The sequence below is a fragment of the Dendropsophus ebraccatus genome, chromosome 12 (genome assembly GCF_027789765.1).
Source record: "Dendropsophus ebraccatus isolate aDenEbr1 chromosome 12, aDenEbr1.pat, whole genome shotgun sequence".
NCBI classification, from domain to species: Eukaryota; Metazoa; Chordata; class Amphibia; order Anura; family Hylidae; genus Dendropsophus; species Dendropsophus ebraccatus.
This window is the reverse complement of record NC_091465.1, coordinates 38,806,028-38,831,237: the sequence shown is the minus strand read 5'-3', so window position 1 is coordinate 38,831,237 and position 25,210 is coordinate 38,806,028. Positions and strand designations below refer to the sequence as shown.

The window sequence follows — 25,210 nt, the reverse complement described above, 5'->3', positions numbered from 1 at the left end:
GGAGGAGCACTGCCCCGGAGGAGCCCTGAAAAATAACCTCCAGCAGGCCACAAATGTGCAGGTGTCTGCACAAACGTTTAGAAACCAACTCCATGAGGATGGTACGAGGGCCCGATGTCCACAGATGGGGGTTGTGCTCACAGCCCAACACCGTGAAGGACACTTGGCATTTGCCAGGATTGGCAAATTCGCCAATGGCGCCCTGTGCTCTTCACAGATGAAAGGTTCACGTCTGGAGATGCTGTGGAGAACAATCTGCTGCCTGCAACATCCTTCAGCACCAGTTTGGCAGAAGGTCAGTAATGGTGTGGGGTGGTATTCTTTGGAGGGCCACACAGCCCCCCCCCCCCCCCCCCCCCCCCCCCTTCTTAGGTTATGTTCTAACACTGTCTTTTTATCCAAAATAACGTCCGATATTAATTTTTAAATAACGACCGTTTTTTACTTTAATATTTCCTATAGAAAGCTAATGTGAACAGCGTTTGTTGTTCACACAATATATATATAGAATAACAGCCGTTGTTTGCATTTGGTGTCAAATTAATGTTCAGGAATTTAGTGGCAGATGTTATTTAGCGAACAATGAACATTATATTTATTTGTTCATACATTGATTTTTTTTCCCTAGTTGCCATTTCACAGTTCTTCACTTTAATTCTATGTAACTTTTTATTAGCCACACCCAAAAGGGTGTTAAACACGGCCATCGTTAAACCTAAACTTAAATAATGCCCCAACAGTTGTTAAAGTATGCTAAACAACGGCCGGTGAGAATATAGCCTTACAGTTCAAAAGAACTAAAAACATTTTAGTGTATCCGTAAGTTGAAGACCAGTTCCAGCTTTAAAGGCTATAAAACATCTTTGCTTTTTGTATTGTTTTGCTCCCGAGTGCACAATTAGCTGCAACTTTCTAAATAGTCTCCATTACAAATTTCCTACCATCCATTAAATAGACCTTCTCAGTGTCACATACAGCAGCATTGAGGGGATTAATCATCAGATCTGATTGTGGAGAGAGAAGATGCAAGACTGAGGAGAATCATATGGGCTGTGTACAGTATATAGAGAGGATATACAAAGCAAGAATAAAAACAAGTGTCCATAGCCTTTAAGGGGATATTGCTGCTATGAGTGAACAAATGATAAAGTGGCACTACTGGTAACTTCTAAAATAAGAAATCAACATAAAAAAAGTCAGTGTCTCAGCGTTGTCTAAACCGACATTTATTCATCCATTGGCAAAATATGCAGACCTCATGTATATATTCAGAAGCCCTCTGAAGTGCTTGACAGCTATGATTTAGAACCATATCAGGAAACATTGACCTCTGTAAGAAGACATTTAGGACACTGATGACCTTTACACTGCACAGAGACCCATTACAGAAGTGGAGCACTGGTGACCTGTACAGAATGGGGAATAAAAAGAGCCACATAACTAGGGTTTTTTTTTCCTTTGTTCGTTTAAATAAAAAAAGGTTATGTATGTTTATTCTGAGTGTTCTGAGATAGCAGTATATAAATAGTAGTAGAGCAGACCCAAGGAAGAGAATGTCCAATGATCTATAGCAGCATGGTGGTCGGCTTCTCCAGGAACTTTTTGAATTCAGCCAACCACTGAGCACCGACTGCTCCGTCCACCACGCGGTGATCACAGCTCAATGTGACCGACATCACACTGGCAACATCGAACCTGCAAAGGGATCAGGAACCAGAATAAAAAAAATGACACATAGCTTTAGACAGACACTAGGTCTGCAATGTTGTTCTACTACAAACATCCAACTGCTCCATAACTGACCCAAAAGGGACATCCTTATGATATCTGGAATTGCATGTGAAGTATATGGGGAGTAGGCTGTCAAATACTAGAACGGTTTATCTCTGTATACATAGTGCTCAATAAAAGTACAAAGTTTAGCAGAAGGCTTAAAGTGTCACTGTCATTTAAATTTTTTTTTGCAGAAATCAATAGTACAGGCGATTTTAAGAAACTTTGTAATTGGGCTTATTAGCCAAAATATGAATTATTATCATGAAAAAGCAGTTTGAACCTCTCCCCCCTGTCTTCATGGTTCTCTTATAGAGAGGGGAGGGGTGGAGGGAGATGAGGCAGCAAAACAGGACAACAAAGAGTTAATTTACAGCTACATCACCAGGCTCTCCCCTCTGAAGTCAGCACTGACCTCTGAATACCGGCTTTCACACAGCTCCCACTGTGTAATCCTTTGTTCTCTGCTGCCGACTAATCCCCCTCCTCCCTCCTCCCCCCTCCCCCCTTTATAGGTTACACAGGGCTCGACTGATGTAAAAGAGTCGAGATTTCCTGATAATGAACAGTGAATATAAGAGAGGAGGGAGGGGGGACCTGGGAAAAGTCTTTTTGAATGCAGATAATGGCATATTTGCCTAATAAACCCGAATTACAGAGTTTCTTAAAATCGCCCGTACTATTGATTTCTGCAAAGGAAACAAAGAAAAAACAAAACAAAAAAAAAAACTGACACTTTAAGGCTTACGTCTGGGTAACTGCAGGAGCTGCTGGTTTAGCAGATTCAGATCAGTTTTGCAGTCATTGTCAGGGGGGTTTATTTCCCTGAAAATTGGGCTAATATATCAATCCAAAAAATATATTGCAACTTTTTAAACCTTGGATAAACATACATCTATCCTAAGAGAATAAGAAAGGAAATACTAAAAGGGCAGATTAGATGGACCAAGTGTTCTTTTTCTGCCAACAATCTTCTATGTCTTATATATCTACAACAAAATCCCTGAAGGTGAAGTCACTAATAGCAGCAATATATATCCCAGTTAGAGATGAGCGAACCGGGTTCGGGTCGATCCGAACCCAAACTTTCGGCATTTGATTAGTGGTGGCTGCTGAACTTGGATAAAGCTCTAAGGTTGTCTGGAAAACACGGATACAGACAATGACTATATCCATGTTTTCCACATAGCCTTAGGGCTTGGATATCCAACTTCAGCAGCCACCGCTAATCAAATGCCGAAAGTTTGCGTTCGGATCGACTCGAGCATGCTCCAGGTTCGCTAATCTCTAATCCCAGTTACTATATATAGCCACAATAACATCCTTACCCTTTCTCATTGTCTGCTGGTATGAGTCTGTTCTCCGATCCTCCCACAGCAAGGATACAGGCCTGAGGTGGGTTTATTATAGCCGAGAAGTTCTTGACTCCATACATTCCCAGGTTGGAGACAGTGAAAGTTCCACCCTAAAACACATCACAAAATCAACAAACCAGCTTTATATTAATGCATCTATTCTTTAGACGCAGCTTATACAAAGCTGCTCAATTATTTTATTGCTTCACGGTTGATTTATTAACCAGCTCTATCCAGTCACCCTTGATGTTAATAACCTAGAGGCCATGGGGCTTTGCCTTCCTTCACCATATCTTCTCTAAGTCCCTGTACACAACTGTATTGGATGATATTTCAGATTCCATCATATTTAAGTGGATGAATATCACACATATAACAAAATCTGGTGTGTGTCACTGGTTGGTGTCCAGTGTGTGAAGGATCTGGCACTGCAACATTGATCGAGGAGAGGACAATGCAGATGTGAACAGATCCTATGCTAACTGCAATTTCTCCCTTGAAGACAGGATATCCTTCCCAGTTCTGTATGTTGCCAAGACTGCAAAACACATGTTAAGCAGAAGAATTCCTGCAACATCCAAGTAAAAGCAACGTCATCTTTATTCACATAACGGTACAGGAAATGCAACGTTCCGACCCAAACAGGGTCTTTGTCAAAGACCCTGTTTGGGTCGAAACGTTGCATTTCCTGTACTTGGTTACGTGAATAAAGATCTTGTTGCTTCTATTTAGATGCTGCAGGAATTCTTCTGCTTTAGAGTTTACAGTGCCCACCGCGAGCATAGTGGGCCCTCCAGGGTGCATCCCTACCTACTACTCAGCCATACCTTGGCAATATATCTATAAGGTGCTGTTGGACTTTCTTTACTTAAGTGCAAAACACCTACAGCAGTGGCGTCGCTAGGCTTAATCATTCGGGGCCCAAGCCCCGAATGATTTTAGCCTAGCCCCGAAAGTCTTTTTGATCCCGCCAGCGCCGAAATAACAGCAGCCGGGGTCTGTGATAGATCACTATCAGAGGCCCCAGGCTGCTGTTACTTCAGCGCTGGCGGGCCGCGGGAGCGGGATCGGCCGGCATCACTTCCGGACACCTCGTGACGTCACCCGGCTCTTCATTGGACGGAGGACCGCAGTGGACGCTGCACGCTCTGGCCCGCCTGCACTCCAGGGACGTCACAGCCGGCTGTAGCGGGGCCAAGCTTCTCCCCCGCCGCGCTCCTCCACCTCAGGCTGCAGCTCGGGGTGAGTATTGTAACCCCCGGGGGGGTTACTGTGCGTGTTGGGAGGGGGGGCTGGCAGTGTAGTGTGTGTGTGTGTGATATCAGGTGGGGGAGTGTGTGGGGAATAGTATTGGAACCCGGGGTGGCGGGGGGCTGGCAGTGTGTGGGGATGGTGACCAGATAGTACTCTGTATGTGTATGGGGGGTTAGATGGGGGTAGTAGTGTGTGTATGGGGGGCTCAGATAGGGGGTAGTAGTGTGTGTATGGGGGGAGGTTAGATGGGGGTAGTAGTGTGTGTATGGGGGGGGAGGTCAGATGGGGGTAGTAGTGTGTGTATGGGGGGGGGAGGTCAGATGGGGGTAGTAGTGTGTGTATGGGGAGGTCAGATGGGGGTAGTAGTGTGTGTATGGGGAGATCAGATGGGGGTAGTAGTGTGTGTATGGGAGATCAGATGGGGGTAGTAGTGTGTGTATGGGAGATCAGATGGGGGTAGTAGTGTGTGTATGGGGGCTCAGATGGGGGTAGTAGTGTGTGTATGGGGGCTCAGATGGGGGTAGTAGTGTGTGTATGGGGGCTCAGATGGGGGTAGTAGTGTGTGCATGGGGGGCTCAGATGGGGGTAGTAGTGTGTGTGTATGGGGGGGTCAGATGGGGTTACTAGTGTGTGTATGGGAGATCAGATGGGGGTAGTAGTGTGTGTATGGGAGATCAGATGGGGGTAGTAGTGTGTGTATGGGAGATCAGATGGGGGTAGTAGTGTGTGTATGGGAGATCAGATGGGGGTAGTAGTGTGTGTATGGGGGGTCAGATGGGGATAGTAGTGTGTGTATGGGGAGGTCAGATGGGGATAGTAGTGTGTGTATGGGGAGGTCAGATGGGGGTAGTAGTGTGTGTATGGGGAGGTCAGATGGGGGTAGTAGTGTGTGTATGGGGGGGGGGGTTAGATGGGGGTAGTAGTGTGTGTATGGGGAGGTCAGATGGGGGTAGTAGTGTGTGTATGGGGGGCTCAGATAGGGGGTAGTAGTGTGTGTATGGGGGGGTTAGATGGGGGTAGTAGTGTGTGTATGGGGGGGGGTTAGATGGGGGTAGTAGTGTGTGTATGGGGAGGTCAGATGGGGGTAGTAGTGTGTGTATGGGGAGATCAGATGGGGGTAGTAGTGTGTGTATGGGGAGGTCAGATGGGGGTAGTAGTGTGTGTATGGGGGCTCAGATGGGGGTAGTAGTGTGTGTATGGGGGGCTCAGATGGGGGTAGTAGTGTGTGTGTATGGGGGGGGTCAGATGGGGGTAGTAGTGTGTGTATGGGAGATCAGATGGGGGTAGTAGTGTGTGTATGGGAGATCAGATGGGGGTAGTAGTGTGTGTATGGGAGATCAGATGGGGGTAGTAGTGTGTGTATGGGGGGTCAGATGGGGATAGTAGTGTGTGTATGGGGAGGTCAGATGGGGGTAGTAGTGTGTGTATGGGGGCTCAGATGGGGTAGTAGTGTGTGTATGGGGGCTCAGATGGGGTAGTAGTGTGTGTATGGGGGCTCAGATGGGGGTAGTAGTGTGTGTATGGGGAGGTCAGATGGGGGTAGTAGTGTGTGTATGGGGAGGTCAGATGGGGGTAGTAGTGTGTGTATGGGGGCTCAGATGGGGGTAGTAGTGTGTGTATGGGGGCTCAGATGGGGTAGTAGTGTGTGTATGGGGGGCTCAGATGGGGGTAGTAGTGTGTGTATGGGGAGGTCAGATGGGGGTAGTAGTGTGTGTATGGGGGGCTCAGATGGGGGTAGTAGTGTGTGTATGGGGAGGTCAGATGGGGGTAGTAGTGTGTGTGTATGGGGTGGTCAGATGGGGGGAAGTAGTGTGTGTATGGGGAGGTCAAATGGGGATAGTAGTGTGTGTATGGGGGGCTCAGATGGGGGTAGTAGTGTGTGTATGGGGGGCTCAGATGGGGGTAGTATGTAGGGGGGGGGGGTCAGGTGGGGTGTGTGTAGGGGGCAGGTTTATTGTAGGCAGAGGGGGGAACTTTATTACTATGGTGGGTACAGTAGGTGCTATATTACTATATAGAGGGCACAGCAGTGGGGGCATTTTACTATGGGGGACACAGCAGGAGCCCTATTACTATATTTGGGTGCACAGCATGGACACTATTACTATATGGAGGCACAGTAGGTGGCATTACTACTATATTGGGGCACAGTAGGAAGCATTACTACTATATTAGGGCACAGTAGGAAGCATTACTACTATATTGGGGCACAGTAGGAAGCATTACTACTATATTGGGGCACAGCAGGAAGCATTATTACTATATTGAGGCACAGCAGGAAGCATTATTACTATATTAAGGCACAGCAGGAGGCATTATTACTATATGAGGTTACAGCAGGAGGCATTATTACTATATGGTGGGCAAAGCAGGAGACATTATTATTATATGGGAGCCCAGCAGGGGACATTATTACTATATGAGATCATAGCAGGGGACATTATTACTATATGGAGGCACAGTAGGGGCATTTAACAATGTGGGATGGCACAGCAGGGAGCATTATTACTATATTTGGGTGCACAGCTGGGGTATTCTATACTGGAATAATGCACAGCAGGGGTATTCTATATGGGGATGCTGCACAGCAGGGGGGTTATTCTATATAGGGAGGATGCTGAGCAGGGGGGCTATACTATTTGGAGGCACAGTTGAGGCCTATAATTTATGCAGACACAGAGGGAAGGGGGAGCTACAACTATGTGGGGGTAGAGAAAAGGCCTATGTGAGCACAGATAGGGCATATAGGGCACAGAGGAGAACTAATTACTGTGTGTGCTGGAGCAAGGAGCCTAAAATGTTTTTCCTGGCAGATTCTAAAGAGAAGGGTTATGGCTCCGGCTGAATGGAAAAGAAAGAGAAAAGTGAGCGAATCTGATCAGAGAAGACGTCAACTGTGAGTCACAATTTCAATTTCAATTCGATCATCTGTTTAAAAAAAAAAGTTACACACACACACACACACACACATATATATATATACATACACATATACATATATATATATATATATATTATATATATACTATAAATATATACATTTATATATATATATTATATATATATATATATATATATATATATATATATATATATATATATATAGCGTGTGTGTGTGTAACGTCACTGCAGAAATCAACTCAGGGGGCCCGTGCCCCGGATGTTTTAAGACCCTAGCAACGCCCCTGACCTACAGCCTTTTCCACATTACAGTCAGTTATATGTGCAGTGATAAATGTATTTATTACACACATACATGCATTTTTGAGACAATTTTACATAAGCAAACAATTGCTGAAAGAAAGACAATACTTACCCCTCCATTGGCTCCCAGTTAAGTGCCACAAATGTCCTGTTCTGCCTGGAGGAAGTGCCCTGATGTCATCCCCATCTGTTCAGCATGGGGGCTGCAGCCAATCAGCCTCAGAGGTTACACCCAAAACACGAGAAACCACATTGGCTGCAGCTCCCAGTGCGGAGTGTGCAAGGACATTGTTGGCAAACTTCCTCTGAACAGTCTGGAGCAGTGGGAAAGCTGGATCAGGAGTGAGCAGAAAGTATGTTTTTCTTTTCTAGCCGTTATTCGTCCTGGATTTTTTTTTAAATCAAATGTTCTAGAAAACCCCCTTTCACTACTGGTTAACAGTTCTTTCCTTTCCAGCTCAGCACTGCACATTCATTAAAGAGGTTGTCCAGCGAAAATCTTTTTCTTTCATATCAAATGGTGTCAGAAAGTTATATAGATTTGTAATTGACTTCTATTAAAAAACCTCAAGTCTTCCCATACTTATCAGCTGCTGTCAGACTGAAAATTTCCTGCAGGACATACATTTCTGGCCGAGACATGAACTGTCCAGAGTAGGAGAGGTTTTCTATGGGGATTCCCATAGAAAGCCTCTACCACTCTGCACAGTTCATGTCTCGGCCAGAGATGTCAGCAGGGAGCACTGAGTCAAACTGAAAACAAAAACATAAATTTTCTGCATGACATACATCAGCAAATAAGTATAGGAAGACTTGAGATTTTTTAATAGAAGTAAATGACAAATCTATATTACTTTCTGACACCATTTGATATGAAAGAAAAAGATTTTTGCTGGACAACCCCTTAAATCAGATAAAAACATAATCCTGAGACAAGGAACATACCTGAAACTCATGGGGCTTTAGTTTGCCCTCTCGTGCACGTGTAGCTAAGGACGTCACATCTTTGCTGATTGATGAAAGGCCCTTTATGTGCGCATTGAAGACTATAGGTGTAATAAGTCCAGCCGGCGTGCTGACAGCCACACTGACATCCACCACGTGGTTTCTACAAAGATGGAAAATTACAGATTAAGCCTATAAAACAATTCTGCCCCTGCTTCTTGATGATGTCTCATACTTACTGCCTAATAACAGTGTCCATCCAGGAGGAGTTTGCTTCAGGCACTTTTAGACATGATAAAGCTGAAGCCTTAATAATGAAATCATTGACCGAGAGCTTAATGTTTTCAGACTTTACAACCTGCCAAAGAAGAATATATCAAAAGCCATCACAGGTTATTCATGGATTGCAGTCCTGTCCTTTATAACCAATGCACCACATATCAGTTCTTTGAGTGGAGAGCGGCGGCGCGTGTGACATCACATTGAGACATATAGATAGGCGAGATTCTGAACAGGTTCCATGGCGCGGGTTCCATTTGGAATTTCCGCCTGTTTTGCTCAGTGTGAATGTTCCATAATTCCAACCAGTAAATAGAGATAAGGGAATGTGACAAGGTTTAGGTCCTATCAGACCTTTCTCTAACCAAACTCTCTGGGCAGTCCAGATCTGGTGGACTGCCCTTTCCATACAGCACCTACCATGTACTAGGAGTGTGGATACAAATCTCCTACATTACAGGGATTTCACTGTTTAGAGCTCAACAATTAAACAATTGCCAGATAAAGCCAATTTCTCCCAACTCTGTATCATGTGACTGAGGATGGTATCATAATCCAAGTCTATGGGATCTATCTTGGTCCCACAGAGAATCGCTAAGCTCTGGTTTTGCTCCCCATTTGTTCAAGTTGTTGGGGTCTAGGACATGTCAAGTTAAGTAAAGGGGGAAAAAAACACATTTGAATATCCAATAATCTGCACATGCTATCCATTCCATTATGTCAAAAATATTATAAACCTTCAGAGTGATTGTGCGACACATCAGACATCCATCCATCCCCTTTGATAAATGTGTGATACAGATGTTCATATTCAGAGAAGATGGGGGTGGGGAGGTGGGTTACAAAAGCACCCTAACATATACCGTCAAAAAAAAAAATTTGAGATACAGACAGATAAGTTTTACCTCATTTAACTCTTTCCTTAACCTTATTATTTCTCCCATGTTGATATCAATGGACAGATAGTAATGAGGTATCGTCTGTTTGGACAGCATTAGCCGCTGGGCGATCACCTGCAGAAAAGATCAGAAATGATGTAGCCAAGAATATTGTATTATAGAATTACTGCAGTGAGGGGCATAGCGGGAACTTTGAGCCCACACCCATTGGTATTTTCCAAGAGCTTAATGTGGATCATATGGAGCACAACAAAAGTTGCAACTTTTCCAGATACACCATTTCAGTAAATCACATTTGCCACCGGAGGCACACCCCACAAATGTAGGCCTCATCTGGAAACATATCGGGGAAGTGTTTCTGGAAATGCTCTTCTCAGGGGGGCATAAGCCAAACTTGGCATGCAGAAAGGACAACACACCCACATGCAATGGCCAACTGGTGTGTGATTTTGCCAGGAGCAAAGGTAATCATTACAGAAAGCTGAAATGCACATATCACATAAGAATCACTGATCTTACCTTCCTAATATTGCTAATGGGGATATCTGTGAAAACTCCAGTAGGGACAGCGGCCACAGCCGGAGATGGTGCTGCCGGAGTCGGAGCAGCCGCAGCTGGAGCCTGGTGGCATAAAGAGAATCAAAGAATAAAGGATTAAACAGGACGGAACTTAACTGCAATATGCCTGGATATAATGTGCTGCAAATTAACTTTTATTCCAAATTTCCCATAACTTTGTGTATAACTCAACCAGTAATACAATGGTTATGTTAAATCATTACTCTGCTGAGTCTCTTATAAACTTCAGGTGTATATACGTAATGTGTTGGTCTAACTGGGATGACCATGCAGGGCTCCAGACTAAAAAATTTACCTAGGAGCCATTGGCTCCTAACCTGAAAAATTTAGGCGCCAAATAGAATATTTGGTCGCCAACATTTTAAACCATGTAAAATTAATGTTATGTTACATGGGACTTACTGTGTGCAGAGGCCGCGGCAGCCTCCTCCTCCTTTAGATTCTTTCTTTTCTTAGTTTGAAAACGTTCAACATGGAAACTTGCAACTTGACAACCATATCCAGTCTGACTCAGTACTTCAGCTTCACTTGGCTAGCCTTTTAATGAGGCTTACTCTTCTGAACTTGAACTTAAAGGGAACCTGTCGACCCCCGTGCCGGGGTGACAGGCTCCCAACCCCCCGTTAGAGCCCCCTATATTCACCTCATGGCGCCGGGTCCCGCTTCTGAAGATGGTCGGGTCACGGAGATCTCAGCCGCTGCAGCCCGGCGTGCACACTGAGAGATGAGTCCAACGCTCATAGAGAATGACGGGAGAGTCCAGCGCTCCGTCATTCTCTATGAGCGTTGGACTCATCTCTCAGTGTGCGCGCCGGGCTGCAGCGGCTGAGATCTCCGTGACCCGACCATCTTCAGAAGCGGGACCCGGCGCGATGAGGTGAGTATAGGGGGCTCTAACGGGGGGTTGGGAGCCTGTCACCCCGTCACGGGGGGTGACAGGTTCCCTTTAAAAGCTTGCAACAGTCTATACATACTGAGCTAGACTTATGACTGCAGCCATAGTGACCCCCCACAAGATGTGTATATAGATAGATATATCTCTCACCTAGTGACTAATGCAAGTGACCCCCTACAATACAGACACCTGAGGGGCCCTGATAATAATAATTGTGCATATATCTATCTCCCAGTGTCTGCAGCCAGTTTGCCCTACACTTATAGATGGCCCCCTCCCCTTATAGATGACCCCCTCCTCCCCCCCATTATAGATACCCCCTCTTCTCCCCCCCATTATAGATGCCCCCTCCTCCCCCCATTATAGATGCCCCCTCTTCTCCCCCCCCTTATAGATACCCCCTCCCCTTATAGATGGCCCCCTCTCCCCCCATTATAGATACCCCCTCTTCTCCCCCCCATTATAGATACCCCCTCTTCTCCCCCCCTTATAGATGCCCCCTCTTCTCCCCCCATTATAGATACCCCCTCTTCTCCCCCCCCATTATAGATACCCCCTCTTCTCCCCCCCCCATTATAGATACCCCCTCTTCTCCCCCCCTTATAGATGCCCCCTCTTCTCCCCCCATTATAGATACCCCCTCTTCTCCCCCCCATTATAGATGCCCCCTCTTCTCCCCCCCTTATAGATTCCCCCTCACCTTATAGATGCCCCCTCTCCCCCCCATTATAGATGCCCCCTCTCCCCCCCCCATTATAGATGCCCCCTCCTCCCCCCCATTATAGATGCCCCCTCTTCTCCCCCCCCATTATAGATGCCCCCTCTTCTCCCCCCCATTATAGATTCCCCCTCACCTTATAGATGCCCCCTCTCCCCCCCCCCATTATAGATGCCCCCTCCTCCCCCCCATTATAGATGCCCCCTCTTCTCCCCCCATTATAGATGCCCCCTCTTCTCCCCCCATTATAGATACCCCCTCTTCTCCCCCCATTATAGATACCCCCTCTTCTCCCCCCCTTATAGATACCCCCTCACCTTATAGATGCCCCCTCTCCCCCCCCATTATAGATGCCCCCTCTTCTCCCCCCCTTATAGATGGCCCCCTCTCCCCCCCTTGAAGATGGCCCCTCTTCTCCCCCCATTATAGATGCCCCCTCTTCTCTTCCCCCCATTATAGATGCCCCCCCCCCTTTCCTCTATGCTAAGCAATATTTAAAAAAAAACAAACACACAAACTCACCTGACAACCCGCTCCCCCGGCGATCCTCTTGTTCTTCAGGCGCTGTCCCCGGCTGATGCGCAGCTGCCGGGGGTGTCCCGTCCTATCCCCGGCAGCGCGGCGCGTCAGTGAGCTCCTGTACGCCGGGGCTGTGACTTCTGACACAGGAAGCGTCTCTGACGTGCGCTTCCTGTGCCGGAAGTCAGGGCCCCAGGCAGCTCACTGATGCGCCGCGCTGCCGGGGATAGGACGGGACACCCCCGGCAGCCGCGCATCAGCCGCGCATCTTAAAGAGACAGCGCGCCGCCGCCGGGGCCAGTCGCAAATGGCGCCCAGATTAATAAATCTGGGCGCCATTTGCAAAAAGTCAGTCGCATTGGCGACCATTTTGGTCGCCATCTGGAGCCCTGCCATGGTGGACCCATCATTTAGATGCTTATGACATTTATGATATTATAATGATTGTTCTGCATGAGACTGCAAAAATAAATATAGATACTTGCACTTACAGGAACAGCCTTGGGAGGAACAAAAGTCTCAATATCTTTCTTTGTAATTCTGCCGTCTGGACCAGTACCTAGAATATTACCAGAAAAGATACAGCACAGCTGATGGGACAGGAGGACGAACTCATGAAATATAACATAAACTATTCTCTATATAATATACCACAACACTAAAGGAGTATTGCAGCAATAAAACCTCAAACTCCCCACGATCACTGGAACAGGGACCCTTCTCTACCCACTGAGTGGCGCAATGGGTCGGCACATACTTCTTGTATTCTCTATGGCGCCACAAGAGAATGTATGCAGCTATCTCCACAGCTCCATAGACAATGAATGGAGCAGTTGGGTGTGCATGCCGACCTACCACTCCATTCAGCGAGATCCCAGAGGTCAGACCCCTGCAGACACTTATTCCCTATCCTTTGGCTAGATAGATACCTTTTTATAGCTGGAATACCTCTTTAACTCTCACATTCATAAACATGTCTTTAGTGGAGAATAACATGGCACACCAGTGCCAGAGACGGAATAATACTTCAGGCCTTCTATAGAATAGAGCATGCACTACTGTGCCCCTTATAACTATTACACAAGCCTATACTTAAGGAAAATGCACAAGGGCTCCACCAAGCACTGTAGGTTAAATAAAAAAAATTACAGGAGTCATCTGTTCTATAACAGGTCACACAAAGAGTGGAGGAAATAATATAGAACCTACCTTTCACTTGTTTAATATCAATGCCTTTTTCAGCTGCCAGCTTTTTAGCCAAGGGACTCACAAACACTTTACCCATAGTTGCAGCAGGAGCTGGAGTATGAGCTGGTGCAGGTGCAGATGAAGGAGGAGGCGGAGATAATGGAGGAGCTGGTGGCAGTCCAGTAGCCTTGAAAAGAAATATGGTGAGATCACAGTGAAAATAGAAAAAAAAGAACCCATTCTCCCCTGCCCCAAAACCCACTGCTGCCATTCTGATGTCTCCTGATCCCCGCTACTTCCTGGTTTCGGTGACAAGTCATCCTCGCAGAAACAATCACTGGACAAGAAGAGGGGGTCACCACTGCAGTCTGTGCCACTAGTGATGACCCGACACAGGAGCCAGCATTGGTGTCAGGGCCAGAGGGTGTTGGAACTTCAGGTAAGTTTATTTACAGCACCCCACAATGGTACATTGATTAGAAAACGGCTAACTGTATTTATAGCAAAGACAAAACCACTCAAATTGCTGTCAGCACCTCTTCATCTTATTAATAATAAATAGTCCCACCATAAATTGGAAAAGCACGAAGAGACTCCTTTGGACTCCAAGGGATGAGTACTCTTAATGGAAAAACTACGTAATGCTTTTCAGCTTTTTCTTAAAATCCAAAAACTTTATTTTTCATTCATTTAAAAAAAAAAACAGCCGACGCGTTTCAGACACAGGTGGTCCTTAATCATGGTTCTTCCCCCCTGTAGATCAATATTTTCCAAACGGGATATATAAGATGACGGTACACTGGAAACCGAATCTGAGTGTGACCAGTGTCCTCTTAGTGGCATGTATAAAGAATGGTGCCGCTGTTGGCATCATGCCCCATATATACTTGTTTGCCTGCTTGATTTTACGTACCTGGAATAGGCAAAAATAAAAAAAAATAAAAACAACTGAAATCTACTGCAGCTCAGAGCCGGTGTAGATTTCTAAGTCGGACGTACGGATAGAGCATGAGATGTGGCAAGTTTATTAATGGGCTTTTGCCTTAAGTCTGGCACATCTTAAAGGGGTTGTCCGGCGATAAAAAATTATTCACAGAATAACACACATTACAAAGTTATACAAATAATGTATGTTATGTCTGTGAATGGCCCCCTTCCCATGTTTCCCCCCACCCACGCTAGACCCGGAAGTGTGGTGCATTATACTCACCGCATCTCGTGTCGTCCACGGTCTCCGATCGTCAGCAGTGACGTCTTCTTCGGGAGGCCAGCATAACTGTGCTCAGCCAATCGCGGCTGAGCTGCTGATGACGTGGCCGCGTCATCAGCAGCTCAGCCGCGATTGGCTGAGCACAGTTATGCTCAGCCAATCGCGGCTGAGCTTCGGATGACGCTGCAGAGGGCGGCCGGCACTCGGGAAGATCCGCCGGGCTCCCGAAGAAGACGTCACTGCTGAGGATCGGAGACCGTGGTCGGCACGTGACAGGTAATGTATAGCGCACCACACTTCCGGGTACACGGGTGGGGGTGGTGGGACACGGGGAAGGGGGCCATTCACAGACATAACATACATTACAAAGTTGTATAACTTTGTAATGTGTGTTATTCTGTGAATAATTTTTTATCGCCGGACAACCCCTTTAAAGTGTAACTATCACTTTTAAAAACTTCTGACATGTCCCAGCGACATAGCATCAGAAGTGCTGATCGGTTGGGGTCCAGCTGCTGAGAATCCCGCTGTTTGCTAGAATGAAGGGATCGTCGCGCACAAGAGCGTTTTGAATGCTGTTTTAAATAAATTCCCTCCACCATATTTTTTTCCTGTCAGCAAAAAAAAAAAAAAAAAAAAAAAAAAGTACATACCGGAGCAGGCTGAGGTTTAATGTCCACTGCTCCAGCTGTGTCCTTGTAATCAGCAAAGCTTCCAACATCTGACTCCTTCTCCACTATTATACAAAGGGGTGCCCCAAGGGGTACGTCCCGAGTGCCCTCAGGTACAAGGATTTTGGCCAAATACCCTTCTTCTTGAACTTCAAAACCTTATTGAAATAAAGACAATGAACATGTTATTAACCCCTTGTATTGGTTCTGTAATTGTACAAGGAATATAGCCGGACAGTCACACTGATCCACAATCCTATTTCACCAACATAAAATGCACAAACCTAGACACACAGTAGGGACAATTACTTGGGATGGAAATTTACATGACAGTATTTTTTGGATAAAGCAGCAGTGAGAGGAAAGTTGCACAAGCCCACAAAATGTGTAATGGAAAACCCCACTGCTATAGTAACATGAGCAGCAACTCCAACCAGTATTACCACTGTACTCATCATATATCACATATCAGATACCTATGGTTGCTTTGTCCGTTTCAATCTCTGCTAGAAGATCTCCCTCGCTGAGCTTCTCTCCGACCTTCTTTTCCCATTTTTGTACTGTGCCCATTGTCATTGTTGGGGAAAGTGCAGGTAAATTGATCTGTTTAATAGAAAAAATATATATACACAATTACAGATTTTCAGCAACTTATAAGGTTTTCCAGTAAGCAGCCAATGGCAGAAAATCCCCATAGTATCCACTCATTATTTCATGGGCCACCAGTGGATGTTCCATCATTTTGAGGACCTTAAAATAATGTAAACAATATGGGCCAAATGAGTACTACCATAACATGTGTATGTACCCTATATCATCAGCTGTTAAATTGGGGTTTCTGAGGCCTACTTAATGATAAACTATCTTTATGGTAGCTGCAATATCAGCTATATCAAATGCATGAAGCTGAATCTTTTAGATAAGAAGGAGGTACCACAAGCACCACAGCTCCTTCAGTCAGCTGATCAAAGGGGTTGAACACTCACCAATGTAATACAGATTGCCTATCCCAATGACATATGTCTAAGAAAACCCCTTTAACCCCTTAAACACAGGGCCAAATTTAGATTTTTGCACTTCCGTTTTTTTCTCCTCGTGCTTAAAGGGCCATAGCACTTGCATTTTTTCACCTAGAAACCCACATGAGCCCTTATTTTTGCGCCACTAATTGTACTTTGCAATGACAGGCTGAATTTTTACATAAGGTACACTGCGAAACCAGAAAAAAATTAAATGTGTGATTAAATTGAAAAAAACAAAACAAAAAAAAAAAACACATTTTGTTTATTTGGGGGGTATTTGTTTTTATGCCGTGCGCCCTGGGGTAAAACTGACATGTTATATATGTTCCTCAAGTCGTTACGATTACAACATGTATAACTTTTCTTTTATCTGATGGCTTGTAGAAAATTCAAACCATTGTTAACAAATATATGTTCCTTAAATCGCTCTAATCCCAGGCTTATAGCGCTTTTATCCTTTGGTCTATGGGGCTGTGTCAGGTCATGATGGGACCATAATGTGTTCTTTCTATCGGTACCTTGATTGCGCATATGCAACTTTTCGATCGCTTTTTATTACAATTTTTCTGGATTTAATGCGATTAAAATGTGCAATTTTCAACTTTGGATTTTTTTACGCTTACGCTGTTTACCGTGCGAGATTGGGAATGGGATAAATTAATAGTTTGGGCAATTATGCACGCGGTGATAGCAAACATGTTTATTTATTTGAAGGATAGAATGATGAGGGTCCCAGCACTCCAAAAGTAAAATTTATATACTTTATTTCATATCAAAAAATGTTATGAATAGAGCTCATGTAGAGGCAGATAGAGGAACCAACGCTTTTCGCGCACATGTGCACTTAATCATGGTTATGTTTATTTATTTATATTTATAACATGGGGGAAGGGGAGTGATTCAAACTTTTATTAGGGGAGGGGGCTTTTTATTAATAATACTTTATTTTTTTTACGCATATACTAGAAGCCCCCCTGGGGGACTTCTAGTATAAGTACACTGATCTCTCATTGAGATCTATGCTGCATAGTTATACAGCATAGATCAATGAGATAGGCACTGGATTGCTTTCGGCAGCCGAAAGCAATCAAGTGCCGAGCCAGGATCAGTGTCCTTACAGCGCTGACCCTGGCAGGTACAGGATGTGTGGATCGCTCCTCCGGGGGAGGGGGGGGGGGGGGGACACCAGGGAATCAGCTGCATAGAGGATTCAGATGCAGCTGTCAACATTAAAAGCTGCACTTGAATTCTTAACTACCGGGTGCGGCGTGCCCGCTAATTGCCGCGGTCCCGGGCTACATGTGACACCCGGGACCACGGCGGTTCGAACTCTTTAACCCCTAATGACTTCCGCGGTTGTTAAGGGTTTAAAGGGTTCACATATGTATAAGGCTAGTATAACTTGTTCACACAGCGTAAAAAATACAGAAACCTATGGCCGTAGTTTTCCGGCGCTGCAGTGAACATAGCTGTCAGTGCAACAACGACTGTAGTGCTCACACACAGCCTGTGCTACGGCTGTTTTTCACTGCAGCTGTAGGAAAAAAAAAATTAACTTCACAGTATATACTGTACTGTACATGTGAACATACCCTAAAGATAGGATTTCTCTGAAATGTTGCAGTGATCATAATGCATTTAGCTCGGGCTGTATTAAACAGCTGGCAGCTTCTTACATGTCAAACATTTTGATCACTGGTGGTCTGGGGTGTTTAGACCCCCCCCACTATTCTATTTAACCTCTCGGGCATCTATACTTATCATAACTCTGCTGACTATAACCTAACCTCAGAAGCATGGCGATACCCATCATAAGCACACATAGCGTGTACAACCAGTGGCCTCCAGTCAGTTGTGGGACTACAACTGCCAGCATGTTGTGGTACATAGAGACTGACTACATGCAGAGACTGAGACCCATCCGTTGCTGCACAGATATCACGTATAACGTTCCACTATTACACACCAATAATGGGCTGGTTACTGCTGTGCTAAGTAGAAACATTTCTGTGGATCAGTGTTCCAAAACCTGCGGCTCTCCAGCTGTTACTAAATCAAGGTAAGAATATGACCTTCATCCTCAGCTCCCTGACACATGAGCAGGTTAGATGCTTCCAACATGCTGATAGTTTCCCTTTAAAGGGGTTATCCAGTGCTACAAAAACATGGCCACTTTCCCCCTACTGTTGTCTCCAGTTTGGGTGGGCTTTTGAAATTCAGTTCCATTGAAGTAAATTGAGCTTAATTGCAAACCGCACCTGAACTGGAGACAACAGTAGGGGGAAAAGTGGCCATGTTTTTGTAGCGCTGGATAACCCCTTTAAATGTGAGCAGTCACCTGGCTTTCCTAAGGGGTAAGTATTCGCCATGTTGGCCAGCCATCCCTTTTTCATACCATTTAGAGCTGTGTAGCTTGTAGGAAATCACTGCCAGCTTGCCTCTTAGTTACGCCCCCACATGCACAGTAACAGATTACACCTCCTATAGTGCTCAAGTTATGCGCAACAGCGCACATGGCGCTGTGTATGGTGATGACCACTAATATTTCCCCTAGCTCTGACTTTACACAGATGGTCACTGACTACTCCGCCTATGGGGGGGGAACTCCATTACAGGCCTTCCACATACATGTTCCGTGTGAATGCAGCCTTAACCACTGCTTGGAAGCATCATGATGGAACCAGTGGAGAGTATAGGCCATCACTGCAGCTTTATGATAGCGTGAAAGGTCTGAAAAGCCCAGTTCATTCTTGGAATTTAGGTCTGATTAAATAGTTAGGGGAGGGATTTTATTTCCTTAAAAATGGTTAACAGGACACAAAAACACTATATACACTACGGCTGTACAAGATAATTGTCAGGTCTATTTTGTGCGGCCGCTATTCAGTGAACAGGCTCCTGGCCCTACTTTACAGTGGTATCTGGCAAATTGGAGTGATGTTCTATTGTGGTCTATGGCAAAGTGATGTTCGTCTGTTTATCCGACATCAACCTGATGTTCATAGAGTGTGTGAACATGGCCTAAAAGTGTCATTTAAAATACTGATGCAATTTTATCTGAAATACATCTGTATTATGGACCGATTTCTGTGCATTCTTGTGAAGTCGGCCAATAAGTAACCTTACGTGAATTAATGGGCACAATGATGGTCAAACTGGGCATGAAAACCCAGTTGTATCCTGCATAATATACACATATAGATCCCTCAGTTAGGGTATGTTCCTATGTTGCATATATACTGCGGATTTTACGCTGTGTAAGTCAATGTAAACAAATGATTGAACACAGCATTAAATCTATAACATGGAATCCACAGCATATATATTCAGCATGTGAATATATCCTATCCTATGTGGTTTCTGATACACTCTGGGGTCCTTCAGGTTCCCTAGCAGGATCCATCAAATATGACTTATGTTTCTCATACAGACATGAACCATACCTTGCAGAGTTTGCATTACCTTTAGGTGAGGGGGATAGGAGCTGCCGGGGGCTTGAACAGGTGCTGGAGCTTGTTGTGCAGGGGCTGGTGAAGGGGTTGCGGATGGTGCAGAAGCAGCAGGAGCTGCAGAATCCAAGGTGTAGTTCTTAAAGGCATCAATAAGTTCTGGCCTGCAACGTAAAAAACAGAAATTATAATATAATATTATAATTATAATTGTCTATCTATTCATGCACATAGGTCAGCAGGATTAACATGTTTATCTGTATAGAAAATACATGAGAGGAAAAAAGAATGGAGAGCAGCACTCATGTTAAAGTTTAGAAAATTAAATGGAAACGTTAATGCAATGGTGCAACATTTTGGCTAGATACAACTTCTCTCAGCTGCTTAAAGGGATATTCTCACGATCAAACTTTATCCCCTATCCTCAGGTTGGAGGTTAACTAACAGATCGGTGGAAATCCACCTGCTGGGACCCCTATTTATCTTGGGAATAGAAGGCATATGTCCTCAGAATGAACGGAGTACACAGTGCATATGTGGCCAGTACTCCATCCATTCTCTCTATGGCTTCTGAACATTGCCGAGCTGTGCTGCTGCTCCTATCACTCAGAGGAGTTTTTTCTTCTCAGGATCGATGGGGATCCAAATCATTCGATCCCTATCCGATTTTAGTTTAGGGTCTGAGTGTTCACACCCCAGCTGATTGCTAGATATAGCGACAGAGAAGGTCTCAACTACTAGAGTGTATAAATGACAACTATCGTTCTGTGTACTATGGTCAATGATTTTAGGTAGTTCGCAATTGTGTATTGTTAATCAGAGAGAATGAAAAAACGCTTCGTCTAATAGGATCGTAAGGGTGCCTTCACACACACCGGATCTGCATCAGATTTCATGCTGCGGATTCGCTCTGGCTTGCTTCGGGGGTTCTCCGCAGGACGTCCCGCTGTGGCAGGGCAGCGCACTGATTGGCTGAGCGGGGCGAGCAGACGCCGGGAACCCCCAAAGCAAACTGGAGCAGTTGATGTATGCTCTGACCGCCGGGGGGGGGATGTTAACTCACATAGTCGCAGCGGGATGTCAATCCTGCTGCGAGTATGTATTCTCATAGGGATACACCAACACTGGATCCGCAGCAGATTTCACTGCAAACCTGCAGCGTGAAATCTGCTGCGGATCCGGTGTGTGTGAAGGCACCTTTACAATGGATCCCATATCCTGCAGAAAACAGAAAAGGCAGTGATCGACACACTTAGCTGAATGCTCCTTATGGCTCTAACCATTGGCCAGGGTCTAAACACCCATTTCACAACTAATAAAGCTTCTGATATGTGTGTTACATGTCAAAAGCTTTTTGAAGTGACAGGGACACTTTAGGCTACCATCACTAGAAGCATACTGGGGGGGGGGGGGGGGGGGTGGGGAGCTGTCCAACCTTTGTAGAGAACATAAACCCCTGCCAATCACTTACTTGTCTACTGTGATGCAGATTATACCACCAATAGGAACATCTCTTGTTCCTTCTGGCACTAGGATTTTTGCCAGGTAACACTCCTCTATACTCTCAAATCCTACTGTGGCCTTGTCAGTCTCTACCTGTATATAAAAAAAATAAAATAAAATCAGAGCCCTATAACTATGATAAAACATAAGGAACATTAAATACTTACAGCTCACTGGCCAGGTTATTACCTCGGCTATGAGATCCCCTTCATTTATTTTATCTCCTTCTTTCTTTTCCCATCGAGCTATGGTCCCCATCTGCATTGTGGGAGAAAGTGCGGGCAAAGGCACCTAACAGAGAGAAGAACATTTCTTATGAGATAGAAGACACAGCACAGCTAGACGTACCCCCAACATTATGTCCCAAAATTGGGGGCAGAGAAAATGTAGGACTATGTAGTATAACCAATAGAAACTGAGCCATGTAACACAGAGAAGCTGCTCCAATTGGGTGGGTTTTAGGGGGAGGAAAAAAAACATAAAGCACCAGCGTGTTCTGGTCACTGAGACTGTGCCAAGGAACTGATGGGTAGAGAATGAGAAACTTACCTTCATCCTCAGCTCCCCTTGCGCTATAAAGGGACATATCAGCAGGTTAGATGCTTCCAACCTGCTGTTAGTTTCCCTTTATATGTGAGCAGTCACCTGGCTTTCCTTGGGGTAAGTATTTGCCATGTTGCCCAGCCGCCATCCCTTTTTTTATGGCACATGGCTCCCTGTGTCTGGTGATGCCCCACAGCTTAGGGCACATGGCTCCCTGTGTCTGGTGATGCCCCACAGCTTAGGGCACATGGCTCCCTGTGTCTGGTGATGCCCCACAGCTTAGGGCACATGGCTCCCTGTGTCTGGTGATGCCCCACAGCTTAGGGCACATGGCTCCCTGTGTCTGGTGATGCCCCACAGCTTAGGGCACATGGCTCCCTGTGTCTGGTGATGCCCCACAGCTTAGGGCACATGGCTCCCTGTGTCTGGTGATGCCCCACAGCTTAGGGCACATGGCTCCCTGTGTATGGTGATGCCCCACAGCTTAGGGCACATGGCTCCCTGTGTATGGTGATGCCCCACAGCTTAGGGCACATGGCTCCCTGTGTATGGTGATGCCCCACAGCTTAGGGCACATGGCTCCCTGTGTATGGTGATGCCCCACAGCTTAGGGCACATGGCTCCCTGTGTATGGTGATGCCCCACAGCTTAGGGCACATGGCTCCCTGTGTATGGTGATGCCCCACAGCTTAGGGCACATGGTTCCTGTGTATGGTGATGCCCCACAGCTTAGGGCACATGGTTCCTGTGTATGGTAATGCCCCACAGCTTAGGGCACATGGCTCCCTGTGTATGGTAATGCCCCACAGCTTAGGGCACATGGTTCCTGTGTATGGTGATGCCCCACAGCTTAGGGCACATGGTTCCTGTGTATGGTAATGCCCCACAGCGTAGGGCACATGGCTCCCTGTGTATGGTGATGCCCCACAGCTTAGGGCACATGGTTCCTGTGTATGGTAAAGCCCCACAGCTTAGGGCACATGGTTCCTGTGTATGGTGATGCCCACTGTGGGTACAATAGCACATGACCACTAACATTTCCCCTTGCTATGACTTTACAGAGGGTCACTGACTACTCCACCTATGGCGCTCCAGTCATGAGACATGGCGTCCCCCCCTGAGCTCAGGGCATCCCCCCAAAGTGGTGCCCATTATGTCTGTACAAGGTGGCTCCACATAAAGCACAGGACCTCCTGCCACCATGACAACAGCTCAGTATTACACTACCTGTGTATTATAACTGCAGCATCACGTGACCAAAGTCTTCTACACAGCGGTGCCCGCAATGCCAGTCACGTGACCATCCCCCGTTGCCCGGCTCCTCACCTTCTGATGAGGCGGCAGACTGTACCACCTCCGCCCGACCTCCCATCCCGGCAGCCGGACGGCAGACACCCGTGCTGGAGCCCCAGTCACAGCCTTGAGCCGGCTGCCAGTGCCCATGTGGTACCGCCGGAGCCGCCCCGCTTGGTTGCCATGTCCCCGGGCCGGCAGGGCAGAGCGGAGAGGGCCGCGGAGCCTCAGGCACAGGCGGAGCATGGCTGCGGAGGGAGCACTCAGGGCCTGGGTCCTCTCCTTCTTCAATGACCTCCCCGGCGATACGGGAACTCCTACGGCAGTTGCTTTAACCTCAACCTCCCCCTAGAGGTCGCGTTTCTACCATTCCACCCGGGAGCGCCATCTTTGTACACCTAAGAGAAAATTAAAAATTCGGGTACTTTTAGCGGGAACAGATTTTATTTCAGCATCGGAACGTTCGTTATCCTCAATAATAACGATACAAGCTGGAAAATATCACCCGATTATCTGAAAACGCTACAAAACTATCAATATTAGCGGGAGGACAAAGATGGCGAACAGACACTTCCGGTGACCTCACAATTCCCGAGTTAGTAGGGAGTTAGGTGTAGAAAGATGGCGCCGTTGACGCTTGCGTGAGTCATGTACGTACAATGTAGAATCGGAAGGACGTTAGGTGGGCGGGGCGGAGGTGTGTTGGTGAGTGACAGCTGCTCCTGGCAACATTGACATCACGTGATCGTAGTTCTGCTGGAATGCGCTCCTAGTCACCCGTGACGGTCCTGCGCCTGTGCCATTCTATTGTAGATGCCCGGGCAGGGCTGTGTGGTCACTTAGCACTCACTAATCATACCCAGGAGGATGGCAGAAATATGAGTTATGTTACTATATGCGAGGGCAGCAGAGCCACAGCCGGGGTGACCGCATCCTCTAAATTCTCGCACACCCTGATAGGCACGCGGTTTGTTTTTGCATCAAAAGTTTAACGTTATCCTCTGGAGTTTATGAAAGTTTGTTTTCTGTGCACTGTATAAAAGAATTACACTCCTATATTACCAGGAATCCAAAAATTATTTACACAAAACGCAATTTTATTGAAGGGGTTATCCAGCGCTTCAAAAACATGGCCACTTTCTTCCAGAGACAGCAGCACTCTTGTCCTTAGTTTGGGTGGGGTTTTGTAAGTTCAGTTGAAGTGAGTGGAGTGAATGCAAACCACACCCGAACTGGAGACGAGGGGGTGCTGTCTCTGGGAGAAAGAGGCCATGTTTAGGGTGCGTTCACACCTACAGGATCTGCAGCAGATTCAAATCTGGGCCATCAAATCTGCTACAGATCCTGTACGTGTGAACGCAGCCTAAGGGTGCCTTCACACCTACCGACTCGCAGCGTTAATAACGCTGCGAGTCGGCTAGGTCCTGGCAGATCACTGTCATTACATACACGCAGTGGTCTGAACGACCGCTGCGTGTATGTAAATCTGCTGCGGCAGGGCAACACACTGATTGGCCGGGCGGGAGAGCAGGACGCCGGGACCCCGTGGAGCGAGGAGGTATGTATGCAGAGCGGAACGGGAGGTGGCCAGCATCAGAAGGGGTTAAGCGGCCAGCAGATTTACATAACACAGCGGTCGTTCAGACCACTGCGTGTATGTAATGACAGTGATCTGCCAGGACCTAGCCGACTCGCAGCATTATTAATGCTGCGAGTCGGTAGGTGTGAAGGCACCCTTAGGCCTTATTCACACGTTCCGTAATTTACGGATCCGTATTTCCGTATCCGAGTTAGTGCACATTGATGTCTATTGGGCTATTCACACGATCAGTAGCAGAAATGGATGAAAATCAATCCGTAAAAAAAAAAGGACATGTTCTAGTGCGGACCGGGTGCGGACCCAGATTTTTT

At 46.3% G+C, this 25,210-nt stretch overlaps 1 protein-coding gene across 1 annotated transcript; it reads right to left on the bottom strand.

Annotated features, from left to right (window-relative positions):
* Positions 1-1,204: 1,204 nt before the first annotated feature.
* Positions 1,205-23,832, bottom strand: DLAT (dihydrolipoamide S-acetyltransferase). Its single transcript, XM_069947263.1, has 14 exons — positions 23,333-23,832; positions 21,653-21,754; positions 21,432-21,556; positions 19,974-20,124; positions 15,966-16,092; positions 15,472-15,647; positions 13,630-13,795; positions 12,912-12,979; positions 10,229-10,330; positions 9,716-9,823; positions 8,771-8,889; positions 8,532-8,694; positions 3,102-3,238; positions 1,205-1,695 (listed from the first exon to the last, which is right to left on the bottom strand). The coding sequence occupies exons 1-14, from the start codon at positions 23,543-23,545 to the stop codon at positions 1,566-1,568; spliced, it is 1,887 nt and encodes a 628-aa protein (XP_069803364.1). The 5' UTR covers positions 23,546-23,832; the 3' UTR covers positions 1,205-1,565.
* Between the last annotated feature and the right edge of the window lie 1,378 nt (positions 23,833-25,210).

Coding starts and splice junctions, on each gene's coding strand:
- DLAT (XM_069947263.1), bottom strand. CDS start 23,545: ATGCTCCGCCTGTGCCTGAGGCTCCGCGGCCCTCTCCGCTCTGCCCTG. Junction 20,125..21,431: donor ATCTGCATCACAGTAGACAA/GTAAGTGATTGG, acceptor TTTACGTTGCAG/GCCAGAACTTATTGATGCCT. Junction 9,824..10,228: donor CCATTAGCAATATTAGGAAG/GTAAGATCAGTG, acceptor TCTTTTCTGCAG/GTGATCGCCCAGCGGCTAAT.